The sequence below is a fragment of the Mustela nivalis genome (assembly GCF_964662115.1).
Source record: "Mustela nivalis genome assembly, chromosome: 3".
Lineage (NCBI taxonomy): Eukaryota > Metazoa > Chordata > Mammalia > Carnivora > Mustelidae > Mustela > Mustela nivalis.
In genome coordinates this window covers 72,671,068-72,690,876 of record NC_139022.1, presented here as the reverse complement: position 1 = coordinate 72,690,876, position 19,809 = coordinate 72,671,068, and the positions used below count along the sequence as shown (strand labels likewise).

Here is a 19,809-nt window from a genome sequence, read left to right as displayed (position 1 = left end):
AGAGATAAGATAGAGTTTGAAATTATTAATGGCAAGAGCTTCTTTACCTATTTTCATATATTGACCTTATATCCTATCTAATGTGATGCGTCAAAAATTGGATTAAGTATGTTGGGGATCTGGAGCATTTAGGAAGCACATTGTCCTTAGCAGTGAATATAAGACCTATAGATAAAATCCTAATTAAAGCTATAAACCACTGTGGTCTATGGCATAATCTATATTCTACTATGATGGTATTGTCGATTTTAAGGTCAGTCCTTCAGAGTCAGGGGAGATTTTCTTCACTTTGTTTGAGAAATGGGCCCCTGAAACCTTTCAGCTTAATCTGGGACCATCTGTTCATGCTACTTAGTATTTATAGGTGTTTTTGTTTGGTTTGGTTTGCTTTGGTTTGGCTAGCAGTCTCCACTAGTATTTTCTGATCACTCAGTCTCTCTAATGCTATGATCAGACTTTATGATGCTTCAGGGTACGATTCCTCAAGATTATTTTCTTATCAGTCAGTCCCAGGTCACTGGATGAGAGAATCAAAGTCTTCATATCTATCTCTAGTGAAAAACAGTGTTTCCCTCTAAAAATTAAATGTGAAAATTTAATTCTTTTAAATCTCATTCTTGTTTTACTTTTCATATAACAATAATCAGAAAACTTTACCTAATTTCACTTAAGTATTTAAAAAATCTTTCATAAAATTTATTAGAATTTAATAATTTGGTTTTCAATGGGATGAGCTGCAGTCCTGATATTTTTAAAATTAAGCTTTTTGAGGAAAATTTGATAAAAAATTGGGACTATAATATGAAAAGGCAAAGTAGGCACTGGATATTATTTTCATTTTCTCTAATGTATTATATTCTGCTGAAAAACAAAACTGTTTTCTAATGTGAAATATATAAGCATACATCTTTTCTATCACTTGGTACTTTTGTTAAAAGTAACAATTTTTTTCTTTAAAAATAGTAATTTTGATCTGTACTTATTTAAGAAGAGTGCTAATATGTCAAAGCAATAAAATGAAATTGAAAGCTATTTTTAAAATAAAAATTAATCATCATACACAGGACTATGCTAATATTGTGATAAAGTGTTTATATAACCACCAATTAAAATCTGACAAAATCTTAAATGGTAGCCGCTGCACATTTATTACTTGGAAAAACTCCTTGTACTCTACACCCTTTAGTCCAATTTAAAAAAAAAAAAATCACAACTGTATAAGGCTTCTGTTTAAGAGTCAGTAACTATTTAGCAACCAATGATTATTAATGAGATTTTACTTTTAAATTAAATATGTTAAGTTAGTCTTACCATGTCTTCATTGGTGCCTTTTACTTTGTACATCGTCCAAGTTTTTCCATCGTTACTATATGCAATTTTGTAGGATTTGATGTACTCTGGACTTCCAATCCTTTTAGCTCCTTGAGTAATCACACCAGTAACTCTCATTTTTCTTTGTAAATTTATCTGAGGAGACAAGGCATAAACAATGGTAACCTCACTGCTTTCAACATATTTCAATAATATTTCAGCAATACTGACAATATCAATTTGGGGAATGGAACATTTTTATTTCTTAGTAGAGATTTAAAATAATACAGAAATACAGTAATTTTCCTGTATTTTTTCAGATGATTATTAAGAGTATGTCAAGTTTAGCTTCAAGATCTTTCTCTAATGGAATACATTTCTTAAGTAAGCAATATTTGTGAACAAAGTTTGAAAAACATGATTTGCTGCCAAAATATTAGTATGAAAAACATTTGGTTGGTTACAATATGGAAATACAACTTAGGAAACTAAAAAATGGATGTATTATCTTGTCATAATTGCCTCAGTGACATTACTTTGAAACAGTAAAATCAATATAATTTTAATGTGTCTCCAGTTCTTTTGACTTCAACAAATTTCCATTTAAAATTAAAAATGAAAATCATTCTGAGATCACTGAATACTAGAATAAAAAATAAGATAAAGGTAATCATACTGACAAAAACCAACCAACAAACAAAAAAACCAAACATAAGCATCCTCAGTTGCTAGCTCTGTAGTCTATAGTCTACAGACTACTACTGTAGTCTCTCCTACAGGTTATTAGAGGGTTTTTCAACACAGTTATTTTTCTCTTCATTTAAGCATACGGAAATTTTCTAACGGATATTTTCTCTCCATATATTCTCCCCATTCCAAATCACCTTTTAATAAGTTTGCTGCAAGAATAACAGTCATCTAATAAAAGTAATATTTTTTCATAGTTATACGGAGCTCCTTCTGATACTCTATAAATAAATGCCACAAGGTAAGAAACATATTTTCTTCATATATGGCAATCATTAAAAATTGTTCTATTAGCAGGGAGCCTGGGTGGCTCAGTCAACTGAGTATTGGACTCTTGATTTGGGCTCAGATCATGATTTCAAGGATCATAGGATAGAGCCCCACATAGGGCTCTGTGCTCAGTGGGGAATCTACTTCTCTCCCTCTCCCTTTGCCCCTTGCCCCGCTTGCATGGGGCAATAATAAATAAAAAAATAAAAAAATAAATAAATAAATAAATATTTTAAAAACAATTGTTCCATTCACTTTAAAATGCCCTTATGAGAAACAAATTGAGGGTTTTGGAGGGGAGGAGGGTGGGAGCCTGGTGATGGGTATTAAGGAGAGCACGTATTGCATGGAGTGCATAAACAATAAATTTTGGAGCACTGAAAAAAAAAACCCTTACGATGTTTATAAAATCTTCAATTAAGTAGGAAGGTACTGCCTCAAATGTTCTTGACAAATTGCTATAGAGCTCCTTTCTCATTAATTACAAATCACAACAATTTTAATGTCTCATATTCTGATATTAAGCTAATAATTCTGATACCATTTCCCAAAGAAGAAAATCTTCAGATTCATGCTAGTGACTAGCGTTTTTCACTTTGTGATGAGACTAAGAGTTATTAACATTTGTAGAGGATGTGCATGTGGAAACCAGCTCCTCTATAGGTCACTATGTATGTAGCATTTATAAACTATAAGCTAAATATATATTCATGTTACATATTCAAAAAGTTAAAAATCAGAACTAAGAAAGCAATCCTTAAAACCTTCCCACCTCCTACAATCAGTATGACTTACTAAAGGCCTACAATGTTTTATTCCCCTGGTTTTATAGACTTTAAATGTGTTATGTGTGTTATGGGTAAACCTGAATCCCTCATGTAGCAAATGTTCTTTTAGGCTTTGGAAAATTTGCCACTAGGGCAAAGTCTACCTTCCTCTTCATTGGGAGTTTCCCAGTCCCATCTTCCCTCACGGAACATCATGAGGATCCATCCCAACCAATGTTCACAAGGCAGTTCTCTTGGGAAAAGGCAGTCTTGACTCATGTAAAAAGAAAACCTGGAATTCTGATGAGTAAAGAACTGGGGTGGGGTAGTTCCCAGCTACTGGCCAATAAACATGCCCCCTTTTCATTCTTATAGTGCAGAATTTACAAACAATAATTTTGCTGTTAAATTCTGGGTCTTTGGTCTCTTCTGCTAAAATCCTAAGTAAGTTGACTCGGCTGTCCAGTTTTACTTTTCTCATTTTAATACTCCAACATCAACATTTCTGACATGAATACATTTTATATCCCATTCTTGTTTGGAGGTCTAAATAAAAGAATATCCTCCATGAAGGTAAATTTTACCTATGGCTCTTAACATTTGTCTCAAATAGTTCTCCAAAGCTTGATTTTGGAATTTTAACTTTGAGTTTAGAACAGGTAACCTCCAAAAGATAGTTACTATTTCAGTATGTTAGGTAAATTAGCACATTGCTATGGAAGAGCAAAAATCTTTCATATCTCACATATGATCTGCTTTTTCTTTTTTTAATCTAAGACTCTTCATGATCTAAACCATTTTAATGTATACAGCATAAATAGTGGACACTTAGAATCATCTTTCTTCCCATTTTGGAAGTCAAATTCCACCCTTGATATTGTTGAACATCCCTTTTCAATTATCTTTTATCTTGTTTCAATTATCTTGTTTATACCTCTTATAGATAGCCAAATTATCTCTGCTCAAGTTTTGGCTGATGAGCTGTAGGCTCATTTTCTAAAGCTTAAATTGTGGAGGTATAACAATCAGAAAAAATTTGAGTACATGTTTCTCTCTAAATCATTAGAAATGATGGTTTAAAAGATTCCTATTTACTCTAATATTTATAGGCTCTGAGAGTAGATCTCAGGGAGCTGGAATTCCAGATAATAATGCAGCACCCAACTTGGGTTCTATCTACTTTCAGTTGGTATTTGTAATTAAATATCAACACTGTTTTCATTAAATAAAAAATTTATAGAGCACAGGTTCTGGGATTAATAACACTTACTAGTTTTACATTTTTGAGTTCTTATACACCTAGCACGCTTAAGCTCGGATAATAAGATATTCAATATAAGACAGCTAAGATTTCACTCTCATGGTTACACTCCAGTTTAATACCAGGAATGGATATTGCTGTGAGAAATAAATGAGGCTTGGAAGAAGGCTATGGCATGATTTTAGAAACATCTCTACCACACAGCTTGTTGCAAGTAATTCCCTTTCATACATTCCAACATTATGCTACAATCTCTTTCTAAAATGACATTGGCTATAAGGAGAACTGCCTTTTATCCTGCTTATTCTGCTTGTATGAACCACTCCAGATACCATGTTAAAGGTCTACCAGGGATTGCACCAGAAACTCCAAAATTACTCCCTGAACTTGACAGATATTCAAATACACAATGATTATTTTCATTTACTAATTTGATTTCAGAGAAATTATTATCCTACTGGGAAGTTGGTAGATTGGATGGCATTAAAAAACAGAACTGTATTTAAGGTATTTTGAGTGAATGGTATCCCCTATAAATATTAAGAAACATAATCTGGACCTAGAATGCCTAGAACCCATGCAAAGACCAGGCAAAAGGCAAAAAAGAACTGACAGTTTCAGCTCTGGCTTTTGTCACTTCCACCAATATAATCTTAGACAACTTGTCTAAACTGTCTGAAATTTAATTTCCTCCTTTGTAAAAGGGATTTTAATAGAATTATTAAATGTGAGGATTATACGATGTAATGCATGTAAAAATTTAATAACACCTGCCACCTAGAAATCTCTTGGAACATTTGCTTTTGGGGTTGATTTTCAGTTTTCGTTGTTATTTAAATGGAAAGAAGCATTCTTTCTACCTTAACCATTTGATGTTAGGGAATTTGGACTTGGAGAGGTACACTGTATTTATTAGAGTTGATAACCATAATAACCATATGAAAATACCTTTGGGAATAACTTCCAAAGCTATGAACTGATAAGACATTTAGGGCTACTATGTTTAAGCGTGTGTGTGTGTGTGTGTGCTTCTGAATCCAACCACTAGCTTCGACATGCGGAAATGAAAATTCATGGGTTGCTGACAAGACTCCCTGAATCCAGCACTGGAGAGACTCCATGTTAGAAAGTTCCTGAGGAGGCACTGAGATATCAAATCCTAACTCAAAAAACCATGAGAAACCCTTAGTGTAATAGGAGTTTTCGAGATCCCAGTACATGTCTCCATGTTTGGGATGTGGGGAAAACTCCAAGGGATATTGATGGGAGACAGGCTTGGGAAGAGCTTTCTAAATCTGCCATTTCTCATTTTCATTTTGCATTCTGGCTCCTTCCTGATTTACCCCTCTTCCAGTCCACTGCCAGGGGGAGGCTTCTGTGATGTGTGGGCCAGGCTGGGATGGGGAGCCTGCAATCACTACAGGTCTGCGTGTTTCCTCCTCGGCACTCCGCATCCCTGTCTGCACTAAGGAGGTAAAATGGAGCAATGGAGATGCTGATAAAACAGTGTCTGGGGCAAATGAGGCAGGGGGAAGAGGGATTCGGGATAAGTATAGATTATAACTCTGTCATGGAGCTTCCTCTTTGCACCACCTCAATCTACCTGGAACAGCTGCAGCTAGGATAGGGTTTCCCCTTCTGTTCAGGTGTACCACCAGCCAAGATATGAACATGAACTCTCTGAGAAATGCAAGCATTGCAATCAAATGAAGAAAACAAAAACAGAACTATTACTAGAAAAACTAATCTAATAGAACTGAAAGATCGAGATTTTAAAGTTAAAAAAAAAAAATCCCCTAAGAAGATAAGGACATTTTTGAAACATAAGACTGAAACAAAAAAAGAACCAGTTGGAAATACTGAGAATAAAAAATAAAATTAAAGTTAAAAAAAAAGTTTAAAATTAAGCTACATAAGGTTTTCAATGGGGTGATTTCAGGCATAGAGGCAGGGCTTCAGAATAAACTAGTGAGCCCAAGACAGATTATGAAATTCCTTCCAGAAGTCAGCAGAATGGGATACAGAGACTGTCCATACTGACAGATGATGTAACAATTTACTTTGAGAATTCAAGGAAGCAACAAATAATAAAAACTAATGAAAAAGTTCTGCAGATTTGCTTAATGTGAGATCAACATTTAATCTGTATCAGCAATTAATTAAAAATATAAACAATTAAAATAGTGTGATACTGCCACATGTAAAAGCAGACAGATCAATAAAACAGAGTAGAAAATCAATAAACAGACCCCACTATGTAAGGAAATTTTATATATGAAGTAAGTGATATTCAAATCAGTGGGAAAAATAGAATATTCAACAACTGAATTGGGATAATTTGGTAGACATCTTAAATGAATAAATTTAGATCAATGTCTGTCCTTTTATCCCAGAGTAAAGTCCAGGTAATTTAAATACTTAAAAGAAAAACAAACAATAAACCCACCAAAGGACCAGAGGAGAATACTGAATTAAAAATAATTTGAGAGGGGGACGCCTGGGTGGCTCAGTGGGTTAAGCCGCTGCTTTCGGCTCAGGTCATGATCTCAGGGTCCTGGGATCGAGTCCCACATTGGGCTCTCTGCTCAGCAGGGAGCCTGCTTCCTCCTCTCTCTCTCTGCCTGCCTCTCTGCCTACTTGTAATCTCTCTCTGTCAAATAAATAAATAAAGTCTTAAAAAAAATAATTTGAGAGGAAAGTGACTTTCTAAAAATGGCACTAGTTTTAAAATATTATTAAACTAAAAATTTCTTTAAGATAAAAAGTAAAATACAAAGGACAAATGGGACTAATGTTTTCCAAATCATATCATAGCAAAGAGCTGATTAATTGAAGAAACTTGGAGATCTTATTTGTTAATAGGTAAAAAAACAACTCAATGGAAAAACCTGGGCAAGAGATTTTGTTAGTTGACATCAAAGGTAATACATACGGATCTTAAACATCTGAAAAGATACTCAATCTTACTCATAATACAAATTAAATCTACCCCAAGATACTATAATTCACACAGTATTACACAATATTTGTTAAAGTGTAAAGAAATAGGCAAGCTTGTATATTCCTAGTGGGAGTATAAATGACAGTTTTTTATGAAGGACTTTTATGAATTTAGTGACATGAAATAAATGACAAATGCACATTTTCTTAAACTCAGAGATTTCATTCTAAGAATGCAGCTTACAAGTATAATCATACATAGGCAAACTGATGTAGGTACAGAGTTGTTCTCTCCAGCACTGAGTATAACAGAACACAATTTCAAATGATTTAAGATGTCTGTCCATAGGGGTCTAAGTCATTTCATTATGGAAAAGTCCAGAAAATGGAACACTGTTCAGTTTTAAAGAAAAAAAACAAGAATGAGGGAAGGTAGGAGGAAGAGAGCAAGAGGGCGAGGGAGAGAAACAGAGCGAGCTCTTAGTGTGTGATTTGAGAAATTACTGCTTGTCAAGTTTTGGTATGATATCAAAGAAGAGTATCTACAATTATCTGGAAATTACATGGAAAAAGCAATAAGACGTTTACAACAAAACAATGTGTGTCATATACTTCTGTTTATAGTACTGTAAAGGGCAAATAATACATATACATATTTTCTTGTACAGGATTATAATGTCTCTGAAGCAAAAACAAAAAGCTGGTTAATAGTGGTCTCTTTAAAAGGTGGGAAATAGCTTGGGGAGAGAAAAGAAGGAAGATAACATTGACAGTACTGTATCTTGTGTCTTCTGAAATTTGAAGTAGGTGATGTCTTACCTATTCAAAAGATAAAGTAAAAATAAAAGGTTGACAACGTTATTTTTTTTAAAGATTTTATTTATTTATTTGACAGACAGAGATCACAAGTAGGCAGAGAGGCAGGCAGAGAGAGAGGGGAAGCAGGCTCCCTGCTGAGCAGAAAGCCTGATGTGGGGCTCGATCCCAGGACCCTGAGACCATGACTTGAGCCGAAGGCAGAGGCTTTAACCCACTGAGCCACCCAGGTGCCGCAAGAATACAATGTTATTTTTAATAGTGAAAGGAATTATAAAATATCTAGAAATTAAGTAATTCTAGAAAATATCTAAAAATTTAATAAATAATGTGACCTTATGGAAAGTATTTTTTAACCAAAAGATACAACAGAAGACCAGTATTTAACGGATGGGACAACATAGTAAATTTGTTCTCTGAATTTTATTTGTAAATTCTGTGCAGTTTTCATCAAAATCCAGGACCATATTCTGTTAGATAAATTTATTCTAAATCTATATTTTATTTTAAATTATAAATTTAAATATACATTTGGGGCAAATGAGGCAGAAAAAGAGATTTTCATTATAAAAACTCAGAGGAATCTTGGAAAAGATATGAAAAACAGGGGAAATCTGCCAAATATTAAGGCATCTCAAGACAATTTTAAGTAAAAATAAATAAAAAATAACCTAGAGACAGAAAAATACCTAATTGGAATTAGAAGAGGGGTCCAGGAAAAAGCCCAGACATATATTCACACTTGAGGAAGCTTTACAAGGCAGAGGGGAAAGGCCAGATTTAATAAATAAATGGTGTTGGGAAAATTGATACTCTATATAGAAAAAAAATGAGGTTGAACTGAAATGTACTAAGGGCCAAATGTGAAAAGTAACACTATTCATCTAATAGAAGAAAATGTAGAAACATATTTTTGTGACCTCAGAGTTGAAGAAGCTATTCTTAAGAAGACCAGAAAAAAACACGAAATGTGAAAGGAAAAATGAAATTGGCTCCCTTCAAAAAAATTTAAAGGCTTCTATTCAACCAAGTACATTACAGGTAACATTAATAGAAAGGTGAAAGCTTGGGAAGAGAGATTTATAATGTCAAACACCAACAGGGGCTTATTTAGTACGCTAGATCACAAACTTCTAGGTCTCGAGATCCCTTTACTCCTAAAAATTACTGAAGGACCAAAAGAGCAAACGCACTCACACACAGCATTGTGAGATGTTTGTGTGTGTGTGTGTGTGTGTGTGTGTGTGTGTACACACACATATATATATTATTATATAGTAAAATAGTAATATATGGAGTATATAATATATATACTTATTGTATTAAAAATTAAAAATGACAAGTTAAAAATACTTAATAATTAATTTTAAAATAATAATAAAACAAATACAGTTTAACATAAACAACATATTTTTCTAAAAATAATTATATTGTCCCAAACTAAAAATTTACTGAGAGGTTATTTTACATTTTTACAAATCTCCTGAGTATCTAGCTTAAGAGAAGACAGGTAGGTTCTCATATTTGCTGCTGCATTCAATCTATTACAAGATATTTTTTGGCTGAAGTAAATGAAGAAAATGCAATTTCACACAGATATGTATTTGGAAAAGGAAAAACTATTTTAATAACCTTTCCAGATAACATGTATATTCTTCCTTGTTAAGATGTCAAAACTTGACAATCGGAGGGGGAGAAGAAGCATGAGAGACTATGGACTCTGAGAAACAAACTGTGGGTTTTGGAAAGGAGGGGGTGGGGGGATGTGTTAGCCTGGTTGTGGGTATTAAGGAGGGCACGTATTCAGGTATTGCACGGAGCACTGGGTGTGCTGCATAAACAATGAATCTTGGAACACTGAAAATAAAAATAAGGCCCTTCAGGGAATATGATTTAAAACAAACAAACAAACTTGACAATAGTTTAAATTTTAGTTGCAGTGTGGAATCTGAAATCTACCAGTGAACTTTTTATATTTGTTAAGTTAAAATAAATCTACCAGTGAACTTTTTATATTTGTTAAGTTAAAATCTATTGGTTTATCTTGCATTTTAAATAGATCTCCTACCTACACATGGTTTTGTACCAACATGCAATGGCCATTTGGAAAATATGGTCTTACCGAGCTATGAAGAGTCTCTAAATATCAATACATTTTATTATATAATATCAAAAAGTTACCTTGATTAAGATCACCACCAATTTTATCAGAAAAGTCTTTAAGTATTAGAAGCTCCTGAGCTTGGGGGGCGCCTGGGTGGCTCAGTGGGTTAAGCCGCTGCCTTCGGCTCAGGTCGTGAACTCAGGGTCCTGGGATCGAGTCCCGCATCGGGCTCTCTGCTCAGCAGGGAGCCTGCTTCCCTCTCTCTCTCTCTGCCTGCCTCTCTGCCTACTTGTGATCTCTGTCTGTCAAATAAATAAATAAAATCTTAAAAAAAAAAAAAAAGAAGCTCCTGAGCTTAGATAAGTGCTTATATTTTTTCCAAATGTCTAATTTTCACTTGAAATTTCAAATTTTATCACTAGCAACAATGCTGTTGGCTATCTTCCTTAATGAGGCAGGGTTACTTTGTTCATTTTCAAGGCAATTTCTGCCAAATATCAAAAAATCAAGTAATGATTTGTCAATTGTTCCTTAAGGTAAACATGGTATTTAAAAGGAGGGGTTGGGGTAACCTGGTGGCTCAGCTGATTAAATGCCAGACTCTTGATTTTAGCCATGATCTCAGGTTCATGGGATCAAGCCCTGTGTTGGGCTCTGTGCCGGGGTGGAGTTTGCTTAAAATTCTCTCTCTCCCTCTCTCCCTACCCTGTCACTGTCTCTCTTTCTAAAATAAATAAACAAGTCTTAAAAAAAAAAAAAAATCAAATACGAAGGAGGGGGGCAGTTCAGCTTGTAGTCACACAATCCCCCAAAAGCTTTTCCTTGAGATAATCATCATATTTCAATACTCATTAGAAGTGCTTTCTGTGTAATTCCCACTGATTATGCACAATATTAAAGACACAGCAAGGATTGGCATTTAATAAAATTAATAATCTTAATGCTTCATCAAGGACATTCTTTTTTTTTTTAAGATTTTATTTATTTATCAGAGAGAGAGAGGAGGAGAGAGCGAGCACAGGCAGACAGAATGGCAGGCAGAGGCAGAGGGAGAAGCAGGCTCCCTGCTGAGCAAGAAGCCAGATGTGGGACTCGATCCCAGGATGCTGGGATCATGACCTGAGCCGAAGGCAGCTGCTTAACCAACTGAGCCTCTCAGGCATCCCCATCAAGGACATTCTTTTTTTTTTTTTTTTTTTTTAGATTTTATTTATTCATTGGACAGACAGAGATCATAAGTAGGCAGAGAGGCAGGCAGAGAGAGGAGGAAGCAAGCTCCCTGCAGAGCAGAGAGCCCGATGTGGGGCTCGATCCCAGGACCCTGTGATCACGACCTGAGCCGAAGGCAGAGGCTTTAACCCACTGAGCCACCCAGGCGCCCCCATCAAGGACATTCTTAAATGGGCAGAATTTCTTTAAAATTTTCACCCATGTGTGCATGATGGAGATGGTTAAACAACTACCAGTACCATTTGGTGCTTCTGTCTTGATTTGAGCTAGGAACCAGTAGTTTTACCCAACTGTTGTTTTGTGGCATCAGTACAATATGAACACAGTTAAAATGGTAAAGAAAGCCTTAGAATTATTATGGAAATAGTGGAGATCTGTGAACCTCCTGAATGGGCTGGGACCCCATCCTTCCAAAAGGGATATGTGAACTCCCATGTAATTGAGAAGCACTGATCTAAAATATAAGAAGTGTTTTTACACACACACACACACACACACACACACACACATGACATGAAGAAACCAACAGAACATGGAGAAAAGGATATTAAAGAGCAATTCAGGGAAAAGAAAATAGCAATAGCCAAACTTTCACTATAAATTAAATAAATGCAAACTAAAGAAAAGATAGTAATGTATAGCCAACAGACTGGCAAAACAAAAATGTAAGATAGTATCAAGTAGTGGTGAAGTATTCCTTTGCTGGTGATGGTAGTATAAACTGGTATAATTACTTCAATCTGTTAGTTGTTAGCAAAATTAAGCAACCTATTTCTGGGTATAACACCCTGAAAAATTGTTGCCCAAGTGTTCAATGAGAAATGCACACAAATATTTGCTATAGAATTTTTTTATGTTAGCAAAGAAGGCAGCTTCAGTGACTATCCCTAGAGGTTTTAAAGATTTAAAATGTGAAATCTGTGTGTGTGCTTCTGCACACATGTATGTGTGCTCTTGCACACATACTGCCATACTTTTTTAGAGTCAGAAGTGATAAAGCGGATTTATACACGGCTATCTAACGAACATAAGAATGTGTGAAAAAGAACAATGAAATAGTGATGCCTGGTAGCTTGGCTGTTAAGCATCTGTCTTCAGCTCAGGTCATGACTCCAGGGTCCTGGGATTGAGTCCCCAATGGGGCTCTCTGCTCAGTGGAGAGCCTGTTTCTCCCTCTCTTCCTCTGCCTGTCTCTCTGCTTACTTGTGTTCTTTCTCTATCTCTCCGTCAAATAAATAAATAAATTTTTTAAAAAAAGAGAACAGTGAAATATATACAGTACCATTCACCTAAATTTAAAAACACATACAGACAACATAACATCACATGCTTTCCAAGAATTTACGCATCTAAATCAATACAGGAAGAGCACAGTCACAGGTTACACATCAGCTCCACTGGGCTGAGTTTCTGTAAAGGAAGGGGAATGGGAAGGAAGGTGGGAATGAATAACAATGCAAAGAAATAGGGAGACTCATCCTCAAATCAGCGCTGGCAAATGCTACCCTAGTTCTGGGGAAGGGATCATGGGTTCCTCCCATTATTCCTCTCTTCTCAAGGAATATGACTTATGGCCATCTGATGTAATAGCACTGGTTGCATACAAAAGGATTTTCTGGACTCATTACCTAGCATAAAATACAGTGCATAAGCATTTCAAGCATACTTATTATATAATAACATACTTAAAATTATTCATGGTTGTAATTTAGACAAAAGTCAGTATTAAATAAGCAATTGGCTTTAAAAGTAGTTGTATGAATAGCTAATTGTTTTTCTCTACCTCAAGCTTGTTACCAGAAGCTTGTGTTGTACTTACACAGTATGTTCAAGTGTGAGTCTGACTAGTAGCTCCTATCACTACATAGCAATAACCCAAATATAAAATGCAAACAAACACAGTCTGCAAAAGGAATTACTTTATTATTTTATTTAACTGAAAAATAAACATTCAGTTTTTTAAAAGTTGTACTGCTTAGGAAGTGGAGGAGGGAGAACTCCTTTTTGAGGAAACTTTAGGAAGCATTTCCCAATTGAAGATTGTTAAAACGTGAACTGAGGCATATTAACGTTTTTTTAAAAAGATTTTATTTATTTATTTGACAGAGACACAGCGAGAGACACAGGGAGAGAGGGAACAGAAGCAGCGGGGTTGGGGGGTGGGAAGGAAGAGAGGGAGAAGCAGGCTTCCCGCTGAGCAGGGAGCCTGATGCGGGACTCGATCCCACGACCCTGGAAGCATGACCAGAGCCGAAGGCAGATGCTTAAGGACTGAGCCTCAGTTGTAGGCGCCCCAACATTTTCAAGAGTTTATTTGAACAAAAATAAATTCAAATGGGGCAGCACCCATCCACAAATGGTTAGGAGTGTTCTTCTAATAGGGGTTAGGGAAGAGACTTTTATGCGGAAGAGGCTGAAGCAAAGCAAGGAAGTTATTTGATTGGCTATAGCTTAACCAGTTGCATTAATTGGGGAAGCTAGTTAGCTATTTGTGATTAGTTGTCCTTAGGTTTTGAATTCTCAACCTTAACTCATTATAGACTTAGGTTTGGGTTTGCTTACTTAGACTGCTAAGATATTAAAGCCAGCTCAATTTAATGGTCTTCTCATTTAATTAATTTAATAAGATCAATTAGCAAGAAAAATAAATGCCCGATACATAGCTTATTCTTAGGAAAATCATGTTAATAATCAAACCCTTAGTGGTTATTTACTTCATGATTATCGAGGCACACACAAGAAGTTGTTTGTGAGTTTCTTTTTTGTTGCTGTTTTTAAACACTTCTATTTATTTATTTGAGAGAGAGAGCGAGAGCGAGAGAGACAACATGAGCAGGGTAAGGGGCAGAGGGAAAAGCAGACTCCCTACTGAGCAGGGAGCCGGATGTGGGGCTTGATCCCAGGACTCCAAGGATCAGAGCCAAGTCAGATGCTTAACCCACTGAGCCACTCTGGTGCCCCGGTTTGTGAGTTTCTATATAAAAATGCAGATTCAAAGATTAAATAGCAGGGTATTATGTATAGATTACTTACATAATAATATTTTATAGAAATCATTATATATACCAATGTTTTCATAATTTGCATAAAACAGGCAATTTGTTTAAATTGATTACTAAGCAGTAGTGAATAGAAATTTTTGAAGTATTTTTTTCTTTTTAATGATGAAGGTTTTAGATTAGCATATATATAAAAGCATCAGGTGAAAGATTAAGTAATAAAAGGATATGCTAGAAGAGTGAGACTCATATATATTCCATCATTAAAATTGCTAAAAATACAACATGAGGAATTTGCTGTTACTGTATATTAGATATGCATACATTCACCCTTAAACTAAGAGAAAAACACAAAGGAAGAACCACCTAACTATAACCACCTTTCAATTTCAAGAAATGAGTATTTCACTTGAACATCAGTGGTCCTTCTACTGAGTTAAAAACATAATTTTTCATATGATTATTTTAAAGAAAATATGTAATTAGAGAAATTAGAGAACCTAAATTGTAAATTGTCATTATTCACAATACTTTCATCTTAACAGAGATTTTATTTTATGTACTAGCATTCTACCTCTGGTGGTGACACAAAAAACCCCGTATGATCAATTAGCCTCTTTTTCCTGACACCAAGTATCCGCAAGTATGTGAGTATCGATATTTATTTAAAATTGCCAAATAATGATTTTGCACTGATACCATTTAAACTGTTATATTCGTAAATTATTTTTTTCCAAATTCACGTTATTGTTCATAATCAAAACTCATTTAAGCATGCACTGTTCACAGCAAAGACAATCCTCCTAGGAGGGCTTTTGGGTAGGGTCTTAGAATGCAAGTAAGCTTCAGGCAAAAAGAAAAGGTAACCATCTGTTTTGTGTGATATCGGAAATAACTTGAGCCTCCCAGGCAGTTTTAAATATTTGAATTATAAAGATTGTCACTTAGAGGTTAAAAAAAACCAACAACAAAAAACAGGAACATTATCACCAGAAGATTCTCGTTAAAAATCATGGGGAATTGGAACTCCTCTGTTGGTTCAATAATGATCTTATTAATGTATTTTATTGAATCTCTCTTTCACATCCTCTGTGGAGACCTTGCTGGTGGGGTGTAAGGAGGAATATGAATATTGCCTAAGGAGGAAGGCATTTGTTTGAAGTATATCAAGATGAAAAGAACAACTCCGAGCAAGAGTGCATAGCTTTCCATTTGGACAGGACCAGCTATAGCTGCTGTAACAGAATTTCCCTTTAACAACCTCCAGATCACCAAAAACCCAGTCACCTGATATTCTCCATTCCCACTGTTCAACACGCTCTCTGCTCTACACTTCCTGGCACTTTGGGGCTGCTCTTGGCGAGACCAACCACCCACATTCTTGACAGCTGACCTGAACACTAACCATGAGTCAGTTGTGTTTGTTCTCCAATGTTTTTGCAAGTTGTGCATGTTATTTTAATTATGTAATTTAATTAAACATAATTGCTAAAATGTAACTGGGAAAGGGGAGGGTTTTTTGCCTATGAAAACATGAAAAAGCTTTGAAAGATCTTGGAAAGGCAAATTACTAAAAACAAATGATAACACTGGGAGAAATGATTAATAGAACTATTATCGAAGATATTAATAGAACTATTATCTAGGATATTAATATCTAGGATTCTACACTTGAATGACTTCACCAGTAGGTTTAAGCAAAGAAATAAGAACTGAAGTATTATTAATGCTTAATGGGTGTGGTTCATCCAAGAAACATAAAACAGAATTTAAATGTTTTTTTTTTAATCAATTTTTATTAGCTAACCAAATATTTAGTTCTGAAGCTCCAAATAAGAAGGCTTCTCAACTCTCCTTCACTATTCTGAGTGTCAGCCAGGCTTTGACATCTGTTCAATTAATTTAACTGTCTTCTTTAAAAAGAGATGGAAAAAGAACACATGTGAACAGACCTAAAGTAATCTCTTTATGACTCCTTGCACCTGGTAAAGCTTCCAATCAAATTGAAACACCTCATTCCCTAAACAGCACGCAACAGAAGCAATGCACTGTCATGGGTGTAATCTGTTGGTTGTTCCAAGAGTCCTGGCCTAGCATAGCCGTTTTCTCTATATTTCCACCTGTTTCTAAAGGACTCTTGCTATACCATACTCATCTTTCTTGATAACTTGCTGTGGGTAGACCTTCTTCACACGCTCTGACATTCACAGTTTCGCATTCAGAAGTGAACCGAACTGTGGCTATTTTGTTCAAAGACTTCTACCTGTATATTAAGTTCAGTGGAATCGTGTTGATAAAGGGAGTGTAGAACACTCTAAGGTCTACGGTTTGAAGTACAGATTTTAATTCATATGGTCTGAATTTTGAATTTTTGTCTCTTTCTTGATTACTTCATAGGGCTAGGGCAAAAATTCAAGGAGTCACTCTTTATAAAAAGCCCTGAAGTTAACCTGAAGAGATTCAGTAAAAAGATGGAAGGGAGGAGAAAAACAGAGAAACTACAAAGCACAGGTAGGAGAAGTTAGAGAAGAAACCAGAGGAATAAAAAGAGAAAATGATGTCAAGACCTAAGTAGGAAAGTTAATGCCAATAAAAATACATTAGAAATAATGAAAATAAGGTAACTTTGCTAATCTCTATATTTAAAGAAGCATGAGGTGCTACCCAAAAGAAAAAAAAGAATCCTTGATGCCTAAATACAGGGGCCCAAGTGAGTGTGCTATGAAGGGAGAGGGACGGGGGAGCCTAAGGCTAAGACTTCATTTTCTACATTCCTGTAGGTGGCACAGCTCTTCTGTGGGAGGAATTTCCATGTAGAGTCCATGTGAATACTCTCTTCTGCTTCAGACACCTCAGTGAGTGGTCTTCAAAGTGAATAGGACTGGGGAAAATGCTGAGTAGATCAATATAACAACAATATAGATATAAACAAAAATAAAAACCAGATATCCAGTTACTTTACGTATAGCCTTAGCTAAAGCTGAGAGTCCCCTGATGCCAGTATCTGTATCCAGGACAGGGAAGGATTAGTAGGCAGACAAGAATGCACTATCCCAATGTGCCTTCTGATTTTTCTTAATTCATTGTATTATTTGTAGCATGCAAACAACAACGTTAACAGAAGAATTTCCAAGTTTTGCTATAGGAACATTCTATACTTTTGCATTGAGTTAGATACTATTGGTAGGAGCAGCAAGTGTCCTTAAATTTTAAAAGCTGATACGGGATCAATTAAACATCAAGACAAAACCAAATATCACATAATAAAAACTTAAAAGTACTTGTGGGAAGCAGAATGGCATGATAGTCTTCATTTTCATGTACTGAAGAAAAAAGTCTACAAAGCAAACATATGCTCAAGTACAAAAGATGGCAAGTTTTCTAGGATATTATTTTTCTAGCATTGCGCAATATGAATGAATTAACCAAAAAAAGCAGTAAGAGGGCTAACAAGCAAGACTGGAAAGCTCTGGGACACAGATGTAGTACTGATTATCAAGTAATAACTTTCTATATTCTTTGTGTTTTTCTGGCTTTATTTTATTTTAGTCTAAATAAGTATAATCTTACATCTGTGTTTCAAAAAGAAAACTAAATAACTATATTTCAGAAGTTAAATTGTATTGCCATATTGGAATATATCAGCATAGGCCTTGAACAATAGCAAAATGGACTTTAATTTCATGGGTTCTTTTTTTTTTTTTTTTTTTTTTTGAGAACTCAATGACTCAAAAATTTTGTATAATAGACAAACCAAACAGTGCTTGGTTATTTCTCCTTATGATGAAATTGTTACTCCAGACCTAAAGGCAGGTGTTAGCCATGCTACTAAAGTGGACTAACCAGATTATTCAATTTCAGACATGCTGAAAGAATGTTTAAAAAAAATAATATATCCAAAACCAGACACACATTAGCAATATTCCACACTCTCTTAAAATGTCACCAGATACAAAAGATTCATTGCGGTCTGAAGTGAAGTCACCATAGAAGAAGCAAGTAATATCTTTTCATTCTTCTGCCTGCTTATGAATTTCCATAGTAAGGATTAATTTTTAATTTGCACTGTATTTCTATAGTTATGGATCCTCCCCTTAAATATATAATTATTTTTTAATAATAAGATGGAATGGTGACATGCCCTAAACTGTTGTAACATTTGGAATAGCTCCATGAGCAAATAATTCCTGAAATTTGAGGTCAGAGCTTTTCACAACAAACCACCATCTGGGACTGGACTTGCTGAGATCGGGACATATCAGTATTTAGCATCAGGGAAAACAGCGGTTCTATAAAAAAATGGAAAGATAAGAAGTGAAGAAAGTAAAGCCTGGGAACTGGGAGTCCTGTTCCACACATCTGGAGGATGTGCAGGCCCCTCCTTCTTGGGTGCTGATTAGCAGAAAGGAGTGCTGAAGTCCCCAAATTGCCTGTCTGCATCGGAAGACACTGGCGGGAACAACATAATTTCTGTTTCTTTTGGGTAGAAGTAGATCATGGCACTTAATAGCAAGATGCTTGTTTTTGAAAAGCCAGGCTGATAAGCCAGGTGTACCCTAATATACTTCCTAACATGGCCTGGGGCAATTTTCTTAACCTCTGGAAACCAGAACTTCTTTATCCATACAATGGTAATGAGGTGTTATCTAACTCAGTGTTGTCTGAGTACTTTATCTAAGATTTCATTTATTTATTTGACAGAGAGAGAGAGAGAGAGAGAGAGAGCATGTGCACAAGCAGAGGGAGGGGCAGGACAGAGAGAGATAGAAGCAGGCTCCCCACTGAGCAAGCAGCTGGATGCAGGGCTCAATCCCAGGACCCCGGGGTTCATGATCTGAGCCAAAGCCAGTTGCTTAACTGACAAAGCAGCACCAAGGCGCCCCAGGGTTGTCTCAGTATAAAAGATGATGTTACCAGGGCGCCTGGGTGGCTCAGTGGGTTAAAGTCTCTGCCTTCGGCTCAGGTCATGATCCCAGTGTCCTGGGATGGAGCCCCACATCGGGCTGTCAGCTCCACAGAGAGCCTGCTTCCTCCTCTCTCTCTCTGCCTGCCTCTCTGCCTACTTGTTGTGATCTCTGTCTGTCAAATAAATAAATAAAATCTTAAAAAAAAAAAAAAGATGATGTTACCCTTACCTATCTATCATCTTTAGGCATTTAATAATTGTTCCCTATTCTTACCATTGTCCAGGGAAGAAACGGAACTTTCATTTCCAAATGTGGAAAAATAATAAAAAGAACAAAGTGATTCTTTAATTCACACAGATTAGGCACACTAGACTCTATTTCTTTAACTTTACTTTTCAAATTTCTTTTATACACATGATAAACTATTTCATTTGTTCTTTATATTGACCTTAAGAAA

At 35.6% G+C, this 19,809-nt stretch overlaps 1 protein-coding gene across 4 annotated transcripts in view; it reads right to left on the bottom strand.

The window, feature by feature from the left end:
- EDIL3 (EGF like repeats and discoidin domains 3) overlaps positions 1–19,809 on the bottom strand; it is a 416,104-nt gene that overhangs the window by 110,337 nt on the left and 285,958 nt on the right. For all 4 annotated transcript variants that reach the window (XR_014310084.1, XR_014310085.1, XM_082724687.1 and 1 more), the window contains one exon: positions 1,312–1,467. Coding sequence is in view for 2 of the 4 variants with exons in the window: in XM_082724687.1 (XP_082580813.1) it covers positions 1,312–1,467 (156 nt within the window). In the remaining 2 variants the exon portion in view is untranslated. The remainder of the gene's footprint in view (positions 1–1,311; positions 1,468–19,809) is intronic.